General features: G+C 42.7%; 1 protein-coding gene across 1 annotated transcript; it reads right to left on the reverse strand.

Annotated features, from left to right (window-relative positions):
• Positions 1–1,175: 1,175 nt before the first annotated feature.
• acsl3b (acyl-CoA synthetase long chain family member 3b) lies at positions 1,176–18,179 on the reverse strand. Its single transcript, XM_080034589.1, has 15 exons — positions 17,991–18,179; positions 13,192–13,644; positions 9,018–9,195; positions 8,811–8,920; positions 8,523–8,661; positions 8,077–8,227; positions 7,713–7,836; positions 7,036–7,107; positions 6,576–6,715; positions 6,046–6,218; positions 5,792–5,866; positions 5,448–5,639; positions 5,240–5,354; positions 4,706–4,863; positions 1,176–4,199 (listed from the first exon to the last, which is right to left on the reverse strand). The coding sequence occupies exons 2-15, from the start codon at positions 13,540–13,542 to the stop codon at positions 4,042–4,044; spliced, it is 2,136 nt and encodes a 711-aa protein (XP_079890715.1). The 5' UTR covers positions 13,543–13,644; positions 17,991–18,179; the 3' UTR covers positions 1,176–4,041.
• Between the last annotated feature and the right edge of the window lie 6,012 nt (positions 18,180–24,191).

The following is a 24,191-nucleotide window of genomic DNA, read 5'->3' on the forward strand; positions in this document are numbered from 1 at the left end:
TTTTTATATATAAAGCTCTGACTGGAAAGCTACCACTATATTTGACAGAAATGCTGCTTATTTCAGATGGGCTTTATCAAACCCGCTCGACTGACATGCTCATGTTATATGTCCCATATGCCCGGTCTGAGCTTGGTAAAACCGCTTTTAGCCATAGTGCCCCTGACTCCTGGAACAGCCTACAACATACAATTAAAATAAATACACTCATAACTGTTAACCAATTTAAAATTATTATTTTGAATCAGCCCCTCTACACTAGTAACTGTTTTAATTAGGCTATTATGTCTCTCATTCAATTGATCTGAATGTTTTAAATTGTTGTCTGTGTGTGTGTGTGTGTGTGTGTGTAAACTTGTTATGTATTCTCATTGTATATTGTGTATCTGTACAAACTCGACGTCATTGTAAAAGAGGGTCACCCCTCAATTGATCTTTCGAGGTTAAATAAAGGAAAATGAACAGATGTACCTAATAAAGTAGCCGGTGAGTGTACATAGTATAGAAGCCCAAGTGCAGATTTGGCATTGGTTGCTTTATATATATAGCTTAACAATGTAACCTGCACAACTTGTTTATATTGTGAAGCCGTGAAGCAGATAACACAATAGATTTAAACGGGAACAGCCCGAAGATGAAATGTTTCTACGGAAAATATATAATGAAGTACTGCTGAGTCCAACAATCTACTAGTCCATTAACTCAAAATGTGGTTCTGTATAGTTTTGATAGACAATCAATTATGTCCTTTTTCTTTAATAAAGATACATCGATACCAAACAGATGTGAGAAACAGGGCCTAATCTCCAAGATTCATTTTAGGAGACTTATCCTAAGAGATGCAGACACTGCTTAAAGGCTGGAACCAGGTGTATACAGATGCATTTGTATTAGGAGTACTGTGAGCCAAGTTACCCCCTTTAATAAATCAAGTGATTTCACACGTCTTGGACTCCCTTTGTTTACTAGCTCTGATTGAAGGTTGTCTTCCAGGACTGTGTGTTCCGTTTTCGTTGAGGCACCACACACAGTCCCTCACAAATCACATGCACAGACACACTGGCCTCTGTTGCCATAGAAACTCTGGTTTCAGGCTGATTCAAGCTGCTGATGTGATCATGTTGTTCCTCGCAGATTGCTTTCAGGTGTTAAACAAGCCTAGAGACAAGCAATAATTACAACACAAACCATTCTTTATTTCATTTCATAACATAATTTTCAAGGCCAAATCACAAATAAATAAAATGGAGACACTTGCGATAGACCCCGAGTTCGCTGGGCCACTTAACCACATAAAAACAAGGAGGAGACCCCAAAAAAAACTGGTCAGTCACAAAGACTATTAAATATGTCCACATCAGGAGACTTTACACCTGTACAATTATTGGTAGTTTGAATGAACTTTGATCATTGATCCCCTCTTGACCTATTTACAATACTAGTGAGAACAGCATGGAGTGGAGGAATTCACCAGTTTTGCACCACTCCCGTTGTCTTTGCCTTGCTGTACAAATGGATGTAGTCAAGACGCGGCGTGTGAGCCATCAACTAAAAAACGCGAGTGCTTCACATTCTTAAGACCCCTGAAGACAGCTCATGTGTGTCAAAAGGCAACTAGCCGCCTCTAGCCAGGCAGAGGACAAAGCAGCAAACACCACAGTAAGCTACTGACCTTCTAAAAAAAAAAAGTATCAGGAGAAGGAAAACGTTCTTAAAAAATTCAACAGGAAAGGGAGGAATGGGTTACCACCAAATCATGATAGTATCATGGTCAAATATTTACAAGCTAAAAACAACCCTTCTGCACTGAGCTAGTAGACATATGATAATATAATTAGTTAAAGTAGCTGACTGTACCTTTATTAATGCTAAAATGTGTTCAGTAAATCCAAAGCAGCCCCCTTACAAAAAAAGACCAAAAACTATTTCATCCGTCTGTCTGTTAAGCCTTAAAGAGAAGAAAGACTGAAGCAAGAGCCATACCATTACCAATACCATTCAGAGAACATCACAGCCAATCTTAAAAAAACTAACAATAATTGACATAGGCTATGATGAGGTTGCACAGGAGTTCAAATAGTCACTGGACAGAATCAAAGAACTGTAGGCCCTTTTTTTTTATATACATTGCACACATATCATTTGAAGATATAGAAATGTTACCAGCACTCTACGAGGTCAGCTGAGCTTATATACACACTGACACGATTAAATAAAAAGGAGTGTATCCATAAGGGGTTCCTTCAGATGTTCGACTGGAGTGCAACTTTCTCATTTCTCTCAAATATATATATTTACATATAAATTCAAGCTTCGGCTTTGGTACAGTTTAACGATTTTCGTCAGGCAATTTCTTTGACGCCAAATCGTAACACCTTGGCTTTACAGTCTTATTAGAACATTTCATTAGGTTGAAATGGGCTACATCTGGCCTTCCCTATCAGTGTCTCTCTACCCTCCTCCTCTTTATTCCTACGCTCACGTTCCTACAGGTCTTTCAAAGATGCACTCAAGTGGAAAGTAAGAGGCCTAAACATTCATACACTACGGAGAGGCTGCTGTCTGTGCATTTCTCCTTCCTACATACTTTTAAAATTTGTGTATAAATATTGCACATTCATTTTGTATTTTGTAAGTTGAAAAAAAAAAAAAGGTAACAGTAACTAGAACTATGGCAAATAGGATCACATGTACAGTTGCACCAAAAAAAGTACTTGGGAGGAGCAACCAATGAAAGTCTATTACTATCTTTCTACAGTAGGCTAAGTTCCCTTGGAGACATCCATAGGTGCATTGGTCATGGTCAGGGGTGGAGAAAAAATACGTGGCAAATGCGACGGGGCTTCGGCATGTCGATGACAAATAAAGCAAGAAGACACAGGTCGGGAGGCATCTCCATTGGCTGCTAAGATCCGGGACAGAGAGCAGGAATTACAACAACAAAAAAAGGCCCAATGGATGGATGCCTTTTGGAATTGATTTCTGACCTTGCTGCAAAGGCAAAGAGCAGAAGGGACTGTAGATGGGAATGGTTGGGACTTGTCAAGTCGGTAAAAACTAAAAAAAAAGAAGAAATAAAAAAGAAAATAAGTACAAACTTTGGGACACAGGGGGAAAAAAAAGATACAAAAAAATAGAGCTTGTAAACACAGCTTATAAAGTAAAGTTAGCGTAAACAAATTGGCAATAAAAAAAACCGGGAGAACAAAGCATAGGAAATTGTAAGAATAAGTGCTTCAGAAAGCCTTAATGCTCAATCTCACATGGCTTTGCAACAGCGATTCCTCCGACACAGGGCTTTCTTTTCAAAAGCAGACAAACCAAACAAGAATGTAACAATACAAAACAAATTTAAAAAACACATCATAAAAAGATAACAGAGCATCCCCTGTATAGATTCCAACCTGAATGTTGCTTAAAAGCCCAGGAGGAGGGATCCCTTAATCACACTCACGCTAACCCATTTCACTGCCAGTCCACCGACCATGCCGACACTTGTGGTGGAAGGCTCCGTATGGAAGAGGGGGTGGAGAAGCAACAACAGAGGGGGCGGCACTGACATTGGTCCAAGATACAGCTAGCCTGACATTTCTTTTTCACTTCGCAGACGTCCGACTTTATGTGCTGCCAAGGTTGTCATAGCAACCATGGTGGGGGGGCCTAATCCATCAAAGAGGAGCAGGTGAGTTGTCTTGTCTGGCTGGTTCAGTTGTCTTTGAAGGACCTTCTTTCTGCCTTATGGCTCTGGACATACAGCACGAAGATGGATTCAAGAGTCGTTTTTTTTCCCCTCCCCCCCTTCTTTGATCGAAGCTGGTCGCGGGGGGGGGAAGCCAAAGAGGAGGAGGTGCATGAGACGCTTTGTGTGTCTGGAATAATGTATGTGTGTATGTGTGTGTGTGTGTGTGTGTCTGTTACCTGTATCCTACAAGTATAACTCCTCTCCTAGTAGTCCTGGTAGTGGCTTCTGATCTTCTTGTGTATGTGCGTAAGTATGTATGTGTGAGGTGTTGCTGTTAGGTTTTGGAGTGTGTCTGTGGGTTATTTTCCACCGTACATCCTCTCAATGTCTTCCTGGTAGTGTGATTTGAGCTCCTTGCGTTTCAGTTTGAATGCGTCCGTGACCAAGCCGGTCTCTGGTGTCCAGGCCTCGGCACTCAGACGGATCTTCTTGGGGATCTCGAACCGCTCCAGTTTTGCTGTTTATTTTGTTGGGGGGGGGGGGGAGAGAGAGAGAAAGGAGTCGCAAGTCAGAGGGACAGATATAAGTGTAACAGTAGTACAAGTGAGGCGCAAAGGCAGAAATTATCACACCAAATCCAAAACTGATAACTTGACAGAAAGTACAACCAGGCTTCAAAAAGGTGAAATCAGCGATTCTGGAGAATGCTTGTTGTCAAAATGTGTGTGCTGAGAAAAAAACCTCAAGCCTAGGCTCTGTAAAAGGGGCACGTTGCTAGCTACGGTGGGCCGCCTTTGTTTACATACCTGTCTACAAAGCCTAGGCCGCCCAATAAAACTGGATTTCTTTTTCAGTGCACACACAGTATGGACAGTGGATTGTGAGGAAATAATCACTGATTATTTCGACAACATCCATTCTCCAGAATCGCTGACTACACCTTTGATCAGATCATTTGAACTCTGAGTGAATTAGCAGGATAAAAGACAACTGTAAAGAAATACAGAAAGGGCTCCCCCCTACCTGAAATAGCAGCTTCAGTAATGATGCGGAGGACCTCTTTCTCCACCTGGGAGCTGTTGCAGATTTCCTCCCATGTGCCCCTCACCTCCACTTGCTCCGCCAGTTCCATTAGCTGCTTTTGGTTAGGCACCACAAAGCTGATCACATACGACTGGTCACTGCAAAATGAGCCCACAAGTTTAGTTTAAAAGGGAGAGAATGAGTTATAACAAAGTATAAGCATTGCATCGATAGGTGGTTCTACAAAGTATTGACTCAGGGGGGCTGAATACCTCTGCAAGCCACACTTTTCAGTTTTTTATTTATATAACAATTGAAAACAATGTATAATTTGCATTCCACTTCACAATTATGCACCACTTTGTGTTAAATGTACGTGTGTGGTTGTAAAGTGACAAAATGTGGAAAAGTTCAAGGGGTATGAATATTTTTGCAAGGCACTGTACAAAAAAATTAGACAGTAGTGCTTGGCTGGCAAGCACTTAAAATAGGGAATTTTTAACTTAAGTCAATAGAGTGTGTGCAGGATTGTACCTGTTGGCGTAGGCACAGATGTTGTCTATGAGCGAGCAGTTCTTCAGTACAGCCTCCACTTTTCCTAGTGAGACGTACTCGCCTGCCTGCAATTTCACCAGGTCCTTCTTGCGGTCTAATGGAAGACAACACACGCGTCACAATCCCAGCACATATAACACTTGAACGCACACATTACGTACTGCACGCTAGTTCAAGGATCTCTCACCGATGATCTTTAGGCATCCGTCGGGGTCGACCTCACCAATGTCTCCGGTACAGAACCATCGCTGGCCGTTCTCGTCCACATAAAAGTCATTGCGGTTCTTGCCTTCACTTTTGTAGTAGCCCATTGCTACACTCGGACCGCCGATCAAGATTTCCCCCCGTGGGTTGGGCTTGTCTGTGCAGTAGTAAGCGCCTGGAGGAGGAGGAGGAGGAGGAGGAGGAGGAGGAGGAGGAGGAGGAGGAGGAGGAGGAGGAGGAGGAGGAGTATGACAAATCTGATTGGTAAGAAAACAGGAACATTTTGGTTGCCTTCTCTAAGGTTTTGTTGTTGCCATGACCACTCACCCTCCTCCCAGTCTTTCAGTTTGATCTCAGAACAAACCAAAGGAGCACCAACTCGCCCTGTGCTGTAGTCGCACTCTGAAAAAACAAAACACATCCAAACAGCAAAAGGTCCTGCATTAGCATGGCATATTTAGATAATAACTTCAAATCAAGTTTGTTATTTTTATTAGCTTGTTCCTTTATTTCCCAACGGTGGAGGCAAACAAAATAAAAAGTTGCTGTTTTAAATTCCTTCATGAAAACCACTCTCTTACCCTCACTGATGGAGCCAGCTCCACAGGTCTCTGTCAGGCCATAGCCCTGGCCAACAGGGCAGCACAGGCAGATGTTCATGAAGCGCTGTGTGGCTGCTGAGAGTGGAGCTCCGCCAGAGAGCAGCACCCGCGTGTCCCCTCCCAAGAGCGCACGCACCCGTTTAAACACAAGACTGGGTGGGGCACGAAGGCACAAAAATAAACAACATGGAGATGATGAGAAACGGCTAGAGGAGACTATAATAAAAACAACAACGAAAGACAAATAATAATAAAGCAAGTTAGCCATACATCTCCATGGTATCCAGATATTGGCTTATACCGAAGAATGCGCCGTGCAAACACACTACTGGGATCATTACTAAGCAATGATTCACATACTCTGGCTAGAGAATAATTCCCTACACCTTTTGCAGTGACTCTGTGCTAACAGGAAAAGTTAGGATGAGCCATGGAGTCACAGAGGCTAACGTTTGCTTTTGGGCTAAAACTCCTGTTCCTTTATATGACCAACATAATAAGTGGATTACCTGTCACAGAGGGGCGTGCTGTAGCCCTTGGTGATCTGCTCTATCTTGTAGTTGTAAGCCAGCACAAAGAGTGTCTTCTGGAACTTGCTCATTCCCTCCACTTTGGTCATCACATTCTTGTAGATTCGATCCATGATCTCCTACACACACACACACACACACACACACACACACACACACACACACACACACACACACACACACACACACACACACACACACACACACACACACACACACACACACACACACACACACACACACACACACACACACACACACACACACACACACACACACACACACACACACACACACACACACACACACACACACACACACACAAACTCTCAGTTAACATTAACATAATTTGATTGTAGAATGACACATCATTTAATTTAGAGGCACTATCACTAATACAATACATTTGATGAGTTTGAGCAGAGGTAAAAAGACTTACTGGTACAGCAGCCATGAGAGTAGGTTTCAGCACACTGGTATCCCCCTTACTGCCCTTCTTTATCTTGGTGGACTGTGAAAATGAAAGACAACAATTGGTGACCAAACGACCCAGGCCTGTAGTCACTAATGTAGGTGTCTGACTATGCAAGGCTTTAAATGGCCAAAGGAATTTGAGTCCGATTTTAAGGTGGCTTCAGCTTTTTGACTCATCGGTTCTGTAGAAGGCTTTTAGTCAAAATCAATGAATATCTCCTCACGATCCACTATGTGTATCTACTGTGTGTGCCCCCCCAAAAAATGGTGTTAATTCACTGTATACTGGAATGTAAACAAAGGGTATGTAAACAAAAGGGGGCCCACCACAGCTAGCAACATGCCCGTTGACGTCGCCTAGGCTGTGTATTAACACCATGTTTTTTGTTTCAGCGTGCACAGTACGGACATGGGAGGATCGCGATCGGGAGGAGGAATACACTGATTTTGACAAAAAAGTGATTTTGACAACAAGCATTCTACAGAATAGCTGACTCTGCCTTTAATAATCATTTTCATCTCAGCTTTCTATACAGAGGAAGTCTAGGTTTGATATGGAACTGAAATGTATCCAGGAGAGACGCACAACACTGCAAGGAAACATGGCGGCCACAAGGGGTTTCTCTGCTCGTGTGCACTCACCTGGTCGGCTAGAGTCTGAGGGGAGGAGTAGCCGATGCGACCGCCATGAGAGATGCACACCAGCTCGGCGCTGAGCTCCAAGACGTGGGCCAACGGCAGGTAGCCAATGTACGTGTCTGTTTCACTGTCGGCACGGAAAACAAAACAGCAGTGGTTACCAGGAGAGAGGCGGATGAGAGACATAGCGAGGTGTGACACGGGAGGAGGAAAAGTCAGTGTATTTGTTTCACAAGCAGTGCAGAGAGGCAGAGAGAGAACAAGGGGGATGTTTTTGGGGATTTCAAAGACTTGCAGAACATAAGGAAAAGTAAAAAACTAAGAAAAGGAAGGAGAGGATGTGGCAGTGACGGGGATATTGGCATACTTGAGGTTAGTAATTCGCTCAGCCATGCCAGTGATTCCGGCAACGAGGTTGCCATGGGAGATCATGACACCCTTGGGGATGCCAGTGGAGCCGCTGGTGTACATGATGACGGCGATGTCCGAGGGCACTGGCTGCCTGCGCTGCATCCCTACTGCAGAGACACCAGAGTGGAGGGGTGATGGTTAGAGAAGAGATCCATTCACAAAGATAAAACCCAATATAAAAATGATTAGTTGTCATCATGAGTTATAAGAACTGTTTGCTCACTGAACTACAGAATGTGTAGGGCTGTAATCAACAACAGTGTTTTCTCACCTCTTGCTGACTTTGTCACATCACTCCAATTACACCACAGGGTATTGGCTTTGTATTAAGCCTTAATCAGTGTACTTTCATTTGCCTGACAAAATTAGAAACCTTTTGAATCACATCGCACAAACACTCACTGTTGTCCGGCGTGGATCCCATCTCCTTCACAGCATCCATGCTGTAGACCGTGATGCCTCTGGGGATGTTTGGCCAGCTTGTGGGTTTACTGTCCACCACAATGACATACTGTAGCCTTGGCACATCACACAGTATGTCCTGGTAGGATGTTTGAGGGAGAGGAAGTGATAGGAAAAAGGTAATATGAGATAGAATTATAGATAGATAGAACGGAGCCCTACTGGTATACACAATAGACAACCTGTAACTCAGTGAAATGTCAGTGAGTAAAGCAGTCAAGCAGGTACCTTAAGACGGCCCTGAAGCAGCTCTTTGCTTGTGATGATGTGCGTGACCTCCGTCTCGTTCAGACCGTGGGCGATGGCCATCGGTCCGAGAGTGGAGTACAGGGTCACAACTGTCAAATTCAAGTTTCAGTTAGTTAATCCTGAGTGTTTCACTGTAGGTCCTAGAATGTACAAATAGTACATGTATTTGGCAGTCTTGTCACTCACGTGGGAAATTGTACATGAAGCAGGCTTGCGCTGCCACGATCCACTCTGCTCTGGTCTCACAGAAGATGGCGATGTTACGCTCTGGCCTCTGGCCGAGGGCTGCCAGGCCACTGCCAAAACACTTTGCTGCATGGTGGGCTTCCTCGTACGACATCCAGTTATAGTTCCCCAGGATTACCTGCAGCCAACATGCCAAAAGTACATGCAATATTCAAGATTATTTCCATATATGACACCAGTGACTATGAAAGCAAACATTCTACAGGCCTGGGTAGCTTCACAACATGTTTTCAGGAGCAGCAGTCTTAGTCAACAATGAACATGAACAAAATTCCTAAATGATTCGGAACCTTATACCCATTGTATTCAGGTGGATGGTATTAATTCTTTTTTTAAGTATAAAAAAGGTTAATGCACAAAACTGACACAGCTGAATTCCTAAGATGTTTTTACCAGTCATACACCTTCATCAATCATACAGTCAGTTGGCGCCATCTACAGGGCCATTATGCAGGTGTTAATGAGGAAGCCCCCAGCTGTGAGACAAAGGGCCAGTATCACTGTTACTTCCACCCACATTGCTCACACTGTGCACAGCGGCAGACTGTGCCGTCAGCCTCACAGACTTCATGCAACACCAAAGATTCAAAACATATGCACCCACTGCTTTAGCTATATACTTGCTTCTGACAACTGACCAAACTTTTAAAAGAATAATGAAACAAGGTAATACACAATCTGTTACATGTGTATGTATGTATGTATGTATGTATGTATGTATGTATGTATGTATGTATGTATGTATGTATGTATGTATGTATGTATGTATGTATGTATGTATGTATGTATGTATGTATGTATGTATGTATGTATGTATGTATGTATGTATGTATGTATGTACAGTATCTCACAAAAGTGAGTACACCCCTCACATTTCTTCACAATTTTCTTTATATCTTTCCATGGGACAACACTGAATAAATGCCACTTTGATACAATGTAAAGTAGTCAGTGTACAGCTTGTATAACAGTGTAAATTTACTGTCCCCTCAAAATAACTCGACACACAGCCATTAATGTCTAAACTGCTGGCAACAAAAGTGAGTACACCCCTTAGAAAAAATTTACAAATTGGGCCCAAAGCGTAAATATTTTGTGTGGCCACCATTATTTTCCAGCACTGCCTTAACCCTCTTGGGCATGTAGTTCACTAGAGCTTCACAGGTTGCAACTGGAACCCTCTTCCACCCATTTATGACAGCATCACAGAGCTGGTGGATATTAAAGACCTTGCGCTCATCCACCTTCTGTTTGAGGATGCCCCAAAGATGCTCAATAGGGTTTAGGTCTGGAGACAGGCTTGGCCAGGCCATAACCTTTACCCTCAGCTTTTTTAGCAAGCCACTGGTCGTCTTGGAGGTGTGTTTGGGGTCGTTATCATGTTGCAATACCACCCTGCGGCCCAGTTTACGAAGGTTGAGTGCACGTGGTCAGCGTCGTACACAGAGGTTGGCTTTGGAAAATAGACGTATGAGTGCTGCCAGCATTGCTGAAGGGCTTGAAGGGGTGGGGGGTCAACCTGTCAGTGCTCAGACCATACGCCACACTCTGCATCATACTGGTCTGCATGGCTGTCATACCAGAAGAAAACCTATTCTAAAGATGATGCACAAGAAACCCCACAAAAAGTTTGCTGAAGACAAACAGACTACGGACATGGATTACTGCAACCATGTCCTGTGGTCTGATGAGACCAAAATACATTTATTTGGTTCAGATGGTGTTAAGAGTGTGGAGCGGCAACCAGGTGAGGAGTACAAAGACAAGTGTGTCTTGCCTAGAGTCAAGCATGGTGGTTGGAGTGTCATGGTCTGGGGCTGCATGAGTGCTGCCAGCACTGGGGATCTACAGTTCATTGAATTCTAACATGTACTGTGACATACTGAAGCAGAGCATGATCCCCTCCCTTCATAAACTGGACCGCAGGGCAGTACTGCAATATGATAATGACCCCAAACACCCCTCCGAACGACCACTGGCTTGCTAAAGAAGCTGAGGGTAAAGGTTATGGACTGGCCAAGCATGTCTCCAGTCTTAAACCCTATTGAGCATCTTTGGGGCATCCTCAAACGGGAGATGGAGGAGCGCAAGGACTCTAATATCCACAAGCTCCTTGATGTCGTCATGAATGGGTAGAAGAGGGTTCCAGTTGCAACCTGTGAAGCTCTAGTGAACTACATGCCCAAGAGGGTTAAGGCAGTGCTAGAAAATAATGATGGCAAAACAATATATTGACACTTTGGGCCCAATTTGGAAATTTTTTCTAAGGGGTGTACTCACTTTTGTTGCCAACAGTTTAGACATTAATGGCTGTGTGTCGAGTTATTTTGAGGGGACAGTAAATTTACACTGTTATACAAGCTGTACACTGACTACTTGACATTGTATCAAAGTGTCATTTATTCAGTGTTGTCGCATGGAAAGATATAATGAAATATTTGAAGAAATGTTAGGGGTGTACTCACTTTTGTGAGATACTGTATGTATGTATGTATGTATGTATGTATGTATGTATGTTAGGGGTGTGAACGTTTACAAAAATGTCTAACCGTGTACACGACGGAATTTTTTTCGTGTACACGGTTAACCGTGACGTCATTACGTCACGGTTAACCGTGTGAAAGGGCGCGCTCCCGCCCGCCCTTTCGTAATGGTAATGGTAATGGTAAATGGTCTTGTATAGCGCTATATCTCCGTTTATCACAGACTCAAAGCGCTTTACATTGTTTTTTGTACACATTCACCCAGTCACACACACATTCATACACCGATAGCAGCAGCTACCACGCAGGGTAGGCTTAGCACTACGGTGCTAAGCTAACTAAGCTAACTATCGGGAGCAATTCGGGGTTCAGTGTCTTGCCCAGGGACACTTCGACATGAGGCGGGGAGATGGGGGATCGAACCTCCGACCCTGCACACCAGAGGCGCGCTCCCTACCCACTTCGCCACTGCCGCCCAAATATAGGGCGGCAGTGGCGCAGTATATATATATTATTCCTGATTAATATAGCCTATCGCTTTCTACATGTCCACGTTCATGCAGGTTGAACAGGTGTTATAAAGTTCGGGCTACTTACGAGCTTAGTTCACGTCAACCGAGTAACTTTAATCTTTAGGTTATCTTTCATCACTCTTCCGTGGCTGTGAGTCGAGCACCGGCACGGCGACTCCCCGTGTGTGTGTGTGTGTGTGTGTGTGTGTGTGTGTGTGTGTGTGTGTGCCGATACACACACTCACACACTCGCCGAGGGACAGACCGATTCGGCAGACTAGCTTTTATCATCCCCAATTAGTTTAGTCCTACTAGTGATGTAAAATCAATAAATGTGTGTCTCCAGAACATATTTAAAAACTTTGAAAAAAAGAAAATTTTAAATTTGAAGATTTTTTTTTTTTAAACGGTTTTCGTTTATTGATTTTTCCTAAACGGTTATGATTTACTAAACGGTTACACGTGTACACGTGCACACCCCTAATGTATGTATGTATGTATGTATGTATGTATGTATGTATGTATGTATGTATGAGTAACCACGGTGTGGTGCTATTTTAAATAGAATATTAACGGAGTGCATGTGTGCATGTGCACTGTAAACATGTTGCTCCTTTTCTGTTTGAATAAGTTGTTTAACAACTGCTCCTACTGTTACATGTTTACATAATATTAGTCAACTATAAGGATCCAATTATTTATAAATAGTTTGATTATGTTAAGGCTGTCTCAAAATAATAATCTGATGACATATGATATGAAAACATAATCAGTGATTGCGCAGCTGACAAATGTTGACCTTCGAAGACATTGTTTCCACATTCTGTCAGCTTTAAAAGAATAAAAAAAAACACAAAAATAAAGTAACTTTTGCACATCATTGTAAACGTTTGAATGAAGTAAAAGATGCTTTGCTGCCTTTGCATCTTCACTAACGTTTAAGTAAAAAATAGATGTGACAGCTACATAGATGGAGCTATCTTGAAGTGCTCACAAAAGTGGACACTAATTCCAACCAGATTATGCAAACTGCGAATATCCTATTTTCCTCACTTTGAGAAGAAAAGTACCGACAGCCCTGGAAGTACCAGTAACTGATTGAGTTCCATGTCTCTTTACCTTCTTGAAGACCTTGCCGTTGGGCTGGGGCTCGTCCTCCTCACTGAGCACCTCTCTGGTGCCTAGGCAGTCTCTCTGTGGGAACCTGCTCAGGGCGTATTCAAACATCTTGTCCAGGGTGTTGACCCCGGGGCTCAGCCACGCCACTAGCTTCTCTTGGCTGTTGATGGCCCTGTAAGGCCCGGCCGGGTGTCCGCTGACCGAGCGCGCCTTGATCCGCCGAGCGCGTTCCAGGTTGGAGCCGGCGCCGGAGAAGAAGTACCAGGGTATGAAGGTGATGACGGAGTAGACCCAGACCACAGAGCGGAAGACCTGCAGCAGCAAGGGGTTTATATCCTCCTTCAACTTCATCTTTTGAAGGTTCAAGTCAAACCAGAAGGGGCACCGATGAGATACTTCACACTTTGACTTGCTGCAGAGGCCTGAAGGCTGCAGTCAGCAAGTTAACCACACCTGCAAAACAAGAAACACAACGTGACATTTTAGAAGTATAAAGATGTATCGGGCCGCGTCGCACATTTGGAAATATCGAGCGGCCTAACGGCCTCCTGGTAAATTAATCCTTTCTTTCCTGAAGACCATATTTTCTCTGCCTATTCTTAGGCCGGTTTCACAGTCAGCCCTATTTTTGTCACCAGAGGCAAGGTGATGCACGGTTTGCCAGCTTCACGGAGAAAAGCATGATGCTATTACTACGACAATACGGCTGAGATGAGTTAATTAACTGATCAGTTCTTAGACAGACCATGTGTTGTTTCATATGTGAAGATTTGCTACACTTCATTTAATCATTTAATCTACATAAGCAATTTGAAAGAAACCTTTTGTGTTTTGTAAACAGATCCAGCTCCAGGCGTTTATTTTTCAAATCTTCTTTATGCCTCACCACTAGTTTTCCGATACCACACAACAAGGGATTATTATGTTTGCAATATAAGTATACCATGTGCTATACAAGTTACTGCCTCTCAGTTGTTTGGCTAAAACAACAAACATCTTTGGATCAATTATATTATATTATAATATAATGAATTAGGTTTTTCTTCCCTAAATCTTCCCTTGGCCCAGCTGCTCTGTTAATCCTAACCCTACATTTTCCCATATGTGATGTCACACATGCTAAAATGTAGGGTTGGACTGTGAGACCATAAAACACTCTTTCTGGCCTTTTCTCAGGCTAGGATGAAACGATTCCTAAAATGTTTGCACATTTATACTACATAGGATCTCAGGGTTGAATACACCTTCATATTTCCACAGGTGAAATAGGTCTTTAAGCTAAAGCCAGAGTGGAAATTGCAGTGTAGACCAAGAGCCACAGAGACAGTGCATGCTTGAACTAGTTGCTGTGTGCTTCACACTGCATTTTAGGATGAAACGTCCAGAGGTCACGTAGGAGGTTAGCATGACCTTACCTGATAATATAACAGTACTGAGTAGAATCCCTGAGTGGGGCTGCTCCCGGCGTTATGCAAACACAAGCTACGAGAGAAACCACTACAATATGACTCAAAGTCATTCTACATGTTTAGCATTAGCAGCACATGAGAACTTCCAGGGAGATCTCATTTAGATAAACAAATATTTTGTCCTTCTAACATGCAGAGTGTGCAGAATGTGACTTCAGTGACAATGTGGGTCCTTGGGGTATCAGCTACTGCACTGCACTGCAGGCTTGTGCTCGCAGTAAGGATTGCGATGCGATGATGACGACCGGTGCAATATTACACTGCAGGGGTCAATCTTCTTTTTCTACACAACACTGATTGCCTCTTAAGGTGAGAACACACCGGGCGCGTTGGGTGTGGTGGGCGCGTTGAAAAATCCTATTTTTGCATAGGGAACCATTGGTTGGGGCGCGAGGATCCGTTGGCCGCGGCAAAGCGTTGCTTTGGGCACTTTGGGCGCGTTGCCAAAGCGTCACCGCGCCGGCAAAGCGTCAAAAAGCGTCACCGCGCCGGCAAAGCTTAAAAAAAAAGATGAAAATATTGAACTTTCAACGCTCCGGCGCGTGACGTTTAGCCGCGTTGGCCAATCAGCGGTGAGCTTGACCCTACGTCACTGGCAGAGAGCCGGAGGACAGAAAAATCTGAGACAAAATGGAGGCGCAAATAATCACCGCTGTGTGTGCGAGACCGTGACAACACAGAGGCAAACACCGAGTAGGAAATGTATTTACGGCTGGCTGCCTGGTGCTGTATGAAGCCGCTCGGGGTTATAAGACGTGGGGAAAGTGAACCAGGAGCAAATAATCACCGCTGTGTGTGCGAGACTGTATAAACACCGTGGAGTTAATGCGGCTGGCTGGTGATATGAAGCCGCTCGGGTGGGGAAAGTGAGCCAGGAGAATGGGCTTCCTGGTTAATTCAGTGAATATGTGTGGCTGTGCTTAAGCCGATAAACCAAGTTAGCACCGGTCGGATAGCGTTAGCTAACTCACCCGGCTGTGTGCGGCCACCACCTCCATATAATGAACCCAAACACAACGGCTAAATCCGGGGAACTTTCACAACGAGTACAGCGAAGCACCGGTGTTTATGCCTGCCCTATAGGCTATCTACGCCAGCCACGGTCCCGTCACAGCCAGGTAATGTAGGCTACTTGCCTTTATTTTCTACTGCCCTGTGCACAATGCTGCTGTAAATGTGTTTGGTATGGTGCTGCCTTGCTGTTTGTGTTCATTTCCGAGTGGCGTGAATCTGCAATGCTGTTTTAAGGCTATTTGTTCCGTTCACTTGCTGTTTATTTGTTTTTTGGCACAATTGTTGGCCGTGTAGGTGTTGTTTTTGTGTGGACATGAACGCTGTTGTGTCGGGTCGGATCTGATCGCAGCCATGGTTGATTAGGGGAATAAATATATCGGGGGAGACTAGCTGCGTAGCTCCGTTCCTCGGACTCCCACAAAAGATAGAGCGCAGCGATGGGGATTATCTCAGCCATGGTTGATCAGCAATAGAAAAAGCGGGGGGAAATAAGTTTCGTGCGGGCTCATCTACGTAGGCCATGACGTAGGCGCGTTGCTTTTGGGCGCGTTGGACCATTTTTTGACACAAAATGACCACGCGCCAGATCGGGCGCGTTGGTCGCTTTGGCCCAAAGCGCCAACGCGCCCGGTGTGTTCTCAGCTTAGTGTTGGGGTTCATTTTAAATTCAAAGCAGCACGTACGTGCATGTTTTAGTGAGTGCATGTGGATGTTTAGGCAACTGCTCCAAAAGTCCTCATCTGGATATTTAAATGAATACCCACGACCTATTACCACAGAGCTGAAAAGAATCATTTCAGAGTGAAAAGCTGCAAGCTAAACGATAGCATCAGTATTTACACTGTTACACATACATGCTGGTTTAACCGCACAGGTGGAGGCTGAACGTGTCCCACCTGTTTTGCAGAAGTTCACACATAGCACGACCAACTGACAAAACCACCTGTATTTGATCAGTGTAACAAACGGACAAAGAAGTCACAGGCACATAAGGCGGCAACTCACTTTGGTTTAATATCTTGTAATACAGGTATAGTCACCCAGCAATAAAGTATGGAAAGCGTAGACAGAAACGCTCATAGCTACAATCTGAACACCAATGTGGTACATTATCAGATAAAAAATATTATTAAATCATTTTAGCATGTAATGCACGGTTATATAGACTAAACAGATATTCAGTTGAACACTTAACATGCCATGATGAAAATATCACCATAATTGTTGAAATGCCAAAAAGCAATAACAGATTGTCAGAACAGCAGATGATATCAAACAAGCACACATACACCAATTTACGAATTGTGTGTATGTTAAGTACCCAGTTCTTAACACAAGAGAAAAATAAGCTTCCTGCAACCAGTTAATACAGCAATATGCTTCATCAGATTAAGATGGTATTCAAGTGAGTGCTACAGCTTTTAGCCTGACTATCCATAATACTCAATGTATGTCACTGTAATTTGATGCTGAATACATTGCATCTAAAGTGCCACAATTTGAGAGAGCATCAGGAAAAAACATGAAGCATAAAACCCGAATGCAGGTGATAATGTCGCACATTTTCGTCAGATACATTATTCATCATTGACATTGTTGAATGAGACACCGCCTCGCCTTTTGATGCACCCTAGACTGTAGCCTACAATTAATTCCCTTATTAGACTGTTATTACGTGTTATATACTTCATCTACGTTGTCCTTCTCATGTGCAGCACTAAATAAGGAGTCGCATCGATCATGTTTTGATTTGTGTGTAGATTATAGCTATAATAATAATAATAATTGCTTGGATTTATATAGCGCCTTTCATGATACTCAAAGCGCTATGAATGTGAGATAAGATCGCAACACATTGTTGTTATGCTAACCGGCATAACACAGTCGCAGATGCTATTTGTGACGCTATCAAAGCTTTACTCAATGAGAAGATAGGTTTGATTCTCATCATGAAATAACGGGACATTTTTTCACTCCATGGGCTCCGTATCTGACGCATTTAAAAGGCTAGCGAACCAGCATCAGGATTAGCAGCTAGCTTACAGGTCAAAACGCGCTAGCAGCTATCATAATTTAGAGCTAGCATTTAGCGACTCAGCTAACCGCTGCAGCTGCTGTCGCCACGCTGCTAATGAAGAAAATCAAGTGTTTTCGTCGAGATACACGTACAGACTTAGAGGCAGCCACGCGCCTCGCACACTACACCAATATGTTGCGTATTAAAGGGCGACGTGCCGCGCTATTGAACTCAGTGGTCGCTAACAATCAGCCCCTCTCATCAACATCTGCAAAGCGGTCATACGGCAACAGTCTCACCTCTTTTCTCAGCTGCTACGCCTGAGTCACTGCGGGATTGGAATCGGGTCTATTTATCCTCGTAGCCAAAGCTCAGACATTATACTTGTATTTTGTATTACCACGTTGTGTTTGGTTATAAACAACTGCAAGTCTGTTATAAAAACGAATATACAATTCTGTAAAATGTAAATCAGAGCATCACCGGGACGGTGGTGTTAGTCCGGAAGCCATTGAGTGACGTCAGGATATTCCTCTTTAGCGATTGGAGCGTTAGAGGTGGCGCGTGCTGGGGGTAGTGGGAACGTCAGTGAGGTTACTATCGTTCACAATCAGAACTGTCGGGGCAGCCTGGGAAACCTGTGCTCCAGGGTCTTTCGAAAAGGTCAGACATTAGGGGTTATTTATTTTTTTATTTATTTTTTTATTTCATTATTTCAGGACAATGCACATTGATAAACATAGTCATTCCAACATGTAAATGTGCCAGATTGTAGCCCAGGGGCTAATTTCCATCTGTTGTCCATAGGCAGGTGGATGTTACAGTAAAAGCAATACAAAAGATATACAATAAATACATAACATGAAAAGGTTCTATAAAAAGCAAAGACAAACATAAGTATTGGTTAAAAAGGAAATACAATTCAATAGAAAGTGGGCCGATACAGTGCAGTGTTATATGTGGTTACATGTGTGGTTATCAGTAAGCCATGTCTTTATTTTGCGCTTAAAAGAGGCCAGTGTGGGACATGCCCTTATAGTTGGAGGTAGTGTGTTCCATAATGCAGTACCGGTAACGGAAAGGGTGTTATGGCTAAAAGCAGTTTTCCTGAAAGGAATCTCACTCATCTCTGCATCATACTTGATAAAGTCTACATTTAATTTCACGGTATCAATTAATAATGATAGGCTACAGTCTATTGTTTTACCCAAGGAAGAGCGAGAAACAATTCTTAAGTGTAAGCTATGCACGAGCACGAGGTAGAAAAAGGTACGCATGTAAGGCCTCTGCCTCAAACATGCTGATTCGAACCACCTGCAGACCCTTCCACGTGTGTCTCCTGCATGGAACAAGGTATGAAAGTGTTTACAAAGAGATGTATCACTGAACCACCATCACTTTTTGGAGCCCTAATATCGTATGACACATGCAAACACACACATCCCCCCCACACACACACTTAAACAACACACAATCTTATTTTGTCATGAACATGCAGACATCAGTCCATACTATCCATATCAGAACACCTTTGACATGTTTCTTTCGATTTTTTTGTCACAGTGGCCAGTAATCCTGAAGTTTGACAGAAAATATGAAAATTTTATTTTTTTCTCGTTTGTGTCATTTGGCATGTTTGTTCCTCAGTTTGAGACCATATGAAATGAATAAATCAACTAGAAATTAGTTAAAACCTAAAATGTGATGCTTTACCTTCAAACTGAATTCAACAAATTATATTCTGATTTTATCTTGCTATTGCCAAGGAATCAAAAATACTGGTTTTATGGCTTTTTAAAGGTACGGCCACACCAAACGCGTTAGGCGTGGTAGAGGCGTAGAAAATCGTCATTTTTGCATAGGGAACCATTGGTTTAGGTGTGTTGATGCGTTACTCGCGGTAAAGCGGTGCATTGGGCGCGGTAGCCGCTTTACCAGCGCGCCTACCGCACCAACGCATCAACGCGCAAGTTCCAAAAATTGAACTTTTTACGCTCCAACGCGTTACGTTTAGCCGCGATACCCAATCAGCCTGGAGAATGACCCGACGTCACGGACATTGGCACGGTGGGAGGACAGTGAACACAGAGGCTGAGAAACACCGAGGAGGAAATGTATTTGCGGGCGGCTGGTGCTGTATGCCGCTCGGGGTAGAAGACGTGGGGAAAGTGAGCCAGGAGAATGGGCTTCCTGGTTAATTCAGTGAATATGTGCGGCTGTGCTTTAGCCGATAAACCATGGGGCAAAAAATGGGGCATTTTTTTTATTGACCTTATTTTACTTATTTTTAGTTTAGTACAGAGAAATGGGAAATTACAGTCAAAATTATGTTTCACTTTAATTTTAAGTGGGGGGGGGTCAACATTTTTCGTTATAATGAAAGTCAATAGTACAAAGACATGTAACAAAAACATCTCTTCAAAATAAAGTAGATATGGATTAAACTCAGAAAATCCAAACTTCATTGAAAAACACACCTCCTTACCAAATTTTATGGCTATAGGGAACAATCACAGCCAAAATTATCTCGAAAATGCGACCCCAGATACACAAATTTCCACCAACGGGGCTTAATCACCCAATAAGGGTTAATCACCCAATTAACAACACACCGACTCCATGGCTGATCGCAACACACCAACACTCACTAAAATATCTTCACCCATTCAGTAATATCTAACTAACTCACACCCATAGGGTTTGCAATGGCTTAAGCAAAGTGTTAACAATTGTATTTAAGGCCATAGTTTCTTTCTTACATGTTAAGAGTCTGGATATCGTCCTTGACAGCACTCTTATCATTTTAGCCTTTATACACAATATCAACCGCCTCAGTCCATCTCTCGCACCAAACACCACAGCCATTCTAGTTGATGCACTTGTCACTTCCTGTATAGATTACTGTTACTCTCTCCTCTCCGGTCTCCCATACTCAAAAACAACTGCACTGGCTTCCTGACAAACACCGTATAGACCTCAAGCTCTCCATATAACATGGCACCCCCTTCTTTGATCACCTCCTCCTTGACTAAACCCCTACTCGTACTCTCAGCTCTTCCTCCTCCATGCCCCTCACCACACCTGCACGGTTGTCATCCATGGGGTCATGAGCTTTCAGCCGTCCAGCCCCCAAGTCTCCTGAACTCTCTCCCACAGTCTATCTGTGAAACTGACTTTCTCCCCACATTCAATCTCGTTTGGAAACCCACCTCTTCAAACTGGCATTTTCTGTGTAATTCTCAGTATGTTTAGTCTCTTGTTTTTATTATTGCTTTGTATTTGTATGCTTGCTCTGTTTTATTGTTGTGCATCTGTTTTTGTCTGTTTATTATTGTCTACATGTAAGGTGTCCTTGAGTGACCTGAAATTTGCTCATTAATACAATGAATGCCTTATTATTATAAACAAGAATATGCTTTATCACAGGGTTACCACAATTAAATATCATAAGAATAGTTTTAGGTAGTATGACTCATCCTTAACAAAAGTAACTGATTCAGGGGGTGTAAAAAGTCTTTGAACTGCTGCCAGTTGTGTATGGATCCTTTTCTGGTGAAGTGTTGAGCGTGGTGAAAGTTTCCCTTCCTCCCAACTGTCTGTCTCACTTCTATTTTTGGCCTCGGCTCGGAGCTCTTTGTAATACTGCCTCAGATTCTCCATCCTGGCCTTGTTTATTATTTTTTTCCATTCCAGATCTTTCCTTTCATTTGTTCGTGTCAGTATAGGATGACGAGGCAGAGAAGAGCAACCCAGATGATGAAGATGGGTGTGGGTGGAGATACATGGAGAATGAGGAGTGATGGGGGAGGTGTCAGGGGGAGGACAATCCTTGATCCATTTCAACCATTACCCATAAAGATATAAAGATTTCATTCATCAAAAAAATCTAATACACTGATTAAAGAAAACAGTTTTTGAAAATCAATAAAGTCTGGTCCCATGAGAGTGACTGGTGGCCATTTGAAGAAAAAAATATGTAGTAGGGCAGAACGCAGACTGAATAGTTTGCTGGTTCACTTACCCATACAAAAGAGACGACTACCAAAAATAGCTGATGACTGTTAGCTGTCGTTAAAACTGCCATACTGATCAATACTCGCCAAGTAAAAATGACCAATGGACCAAGACACTGAACTCCAGTTTCTATTGGATTACTGTACTTTGTTGTGTTGTATTGTTGTAACAGACGTGTAAAACAAATTCAATTTATTATATATATATATACATATATATATATATATATATATATATATATATTGTTAATTTTTGTAAACTGTGGGCATGTTCCAGCTTCTCTTAAAAAAAAGATGTTATTAAATTTTTTTCCATATAGTTTAGTGTGTGTGTGTGTGTGTGTGTGTGTGTGTGTGTGTGTGTGTCTGTCTGTCTGTCTGTCTGTCTGTCTGTGTTTGTAAGTTATCTGTTTTTTATTTATTTAGTTAATCAGGATTCAACACTCATTTTCATTTATGCATAAAAACTACCTATCTTTTGCTGCATTCTGACTTTTATACACCAGGGGGAGTCGATGAGCGTTTCTTCTTCAATCGGGGCTTTCCACTTCTCTCTCTCCTAATGCCATTTGTTTCGGCAGAGAGAAGATCTAACAGTGTTTGCATGTGAGTGTTCAGAACAGAGGAAAGTCTTCTTTGACATCTGAAGAGCAAAATGATGAAAGCGAAATGGCTCGGTAAACCGTGTTTGACACTTTGACCTCAGAAATGTATCCACCCACTTGTCTTTGGAGTGTTTGCATGCTTGTTAAGCCATATGTTTGTACAGACATATTCTGACAGATATATGGACATCAACACACAAATCCACGCCTCCAACTCCCCCCCCTCATAAACACACACAAGCATCTACACGAGCATGTGATCTCGTGGCGAGTGTGTACAGAGTGGTGATAATCGCACTCCTCAGGCCATGTCTTTGGGGTCATCTTGATGGGACACAAACCATCAGAGGGCAGATGTTACGTGCAAAAGGAACACTTTCATCTCCTCCGTGACATGTGTGTGTCCAATCTGATAATGACACAGGGACACAGACTTTGCACACACTTATAGGCGAGAGACAGGAAGAGAGGAAATGTATCTTTTTTCTGAGTTGCTGTTGCTGTTCCTTTGGGATTCCTCTATGGCAGCCACTGACCAGCGTCATGTGACTTTTTAGGTGATTTATATAATAATATGCTCATTTTAAAGCTATAGTGCGTAACTTTTTTCATATACAGTCCCCTCCATAAGTATCGGAACAGTGAGGCCAATTCCTTTATTTTTGCTGTAGACTGGAAACATTTGGGTTTGACACCAAAATAAGAATATGAGACAATAGATCAACATTTCAGCTTTCATTTCCAGGTATTCACATCTGGATCTGATACACAACTGAGAAGATATCATTATTTGTAAAGGAACACCACATTTTTAGGTGAGCAAAAGTATTGGAACAGATACACTTAAAATAAATTAAAGTGAATAAGACTTAATATTTTGTTGCAAAGCCTTCGCTTGCAATAACTGCATCAAGCATGTGACCCATTGACATCCCAAAACTTTTGAATCCTCCTTTTTGATGCTTTTCCAGGCTTTCACCGCAGCCTTATTTAGTTGCTGTTTGTTTACTCTCTTCAGTCTCCTCTTTAGCAGGTAAAATGCTTGCTCTATATGGTTTAAGTCTGGAGATTGACTTGATCAGTCTAAAACCGTCCATTTCTTGACCCTGATTAACTCCTTTGTTGTTTTTGCAGTGTGTTTTGGGTCATTATCTTGCTGCATGATGGAGGATCCTCCAATCAGTTTGGTTGCATCTTTCTTTAAATTGGCAGACAAAATGTTTCTGTAAACTTCTGAGTTCATTTTGCTGTTGCCATCATGTGTTACATCATCAATGAAGAATAATGAGCCCGTCCCAGAAGAAGCCATGCAAGCCCAAGACATGACATTGCCTCCACCGTGTTTCACAGATGAGCTTGTATGCTTGGGGTCATGTGCAGATCCTTTCTTTCTCCAAACTTTAGCCTTTCCATCACTTTGGTAAAGGTTCATCTTGACAACAACACATTAACACATGATGGCAGCAGCAAAATTAACTTAGAAGTCTACAGAAACATTCTGTCTGCCAATGTAAAGAAAGATGCAACCAAACTGATTGGAAGATCCTTCATCATGCAGCAAGATAATGACCCAAAACACACTGCAAAAACAACAAAGGAGTTCATCAGGGGCAATAAATGGAAAGTTTTAGACTGGCCAGGTGAATCTCCAGACTTAAACCCTATAGAGCATGCATTTTACTTGCTAAAGAGGAGACTGAAGAGAGTAACCCCCCAAAACAAACAACAACTGAATGAGGCTGCGGTAAAGACCTGGAAAAGCATCACAAAAGAAGAATGCACAAGTTTTGTGATGTCAATGGGTCACAGGCTTGATGCAGTTATTGCAAGCAAAGGATTTGCAACAAAATATTAAGTCTTATTCACTTTAATTTACTTTAAG

Source organism: Ammodytes marinus, assembly GCF_949987685.1.
Source record: "Ammodytes marinus genome assembly, chromosome: 9".
Lineage (NCBI taxonomy): Eukaryota > Metazoa > Chordata > Actinopteri > Uranoscopiformes > Ammodytidae > Ammodytes > Ammodytes marinus.

Excerpts from the sequence above, each read along its gene's own strand:
- acsl3b (XM_080034589.1), bottom strand. The coding sequence starts at position 13,542 with ATGAAGTTGAAGGAGGATATAAACCCCTTGCTGCTGCAGGTCTTCCGC. Across the intron at positions 5,640-5,791 it reads ACTGAAAGACTGGGAGGAGG|GCGCTTACTACTGCACAGAC; the intron begins GTGAGTGGTCAT and ends CTCCTCCTCCAG. Across the intron at positions 4,200-4,705 it reads TACTGAAGCTGCTATTTCAG|CAAAACTGGAGCGGTTCGAG; the intron begins GTAGGGGGGAGC and ends CAAAATAAACAG.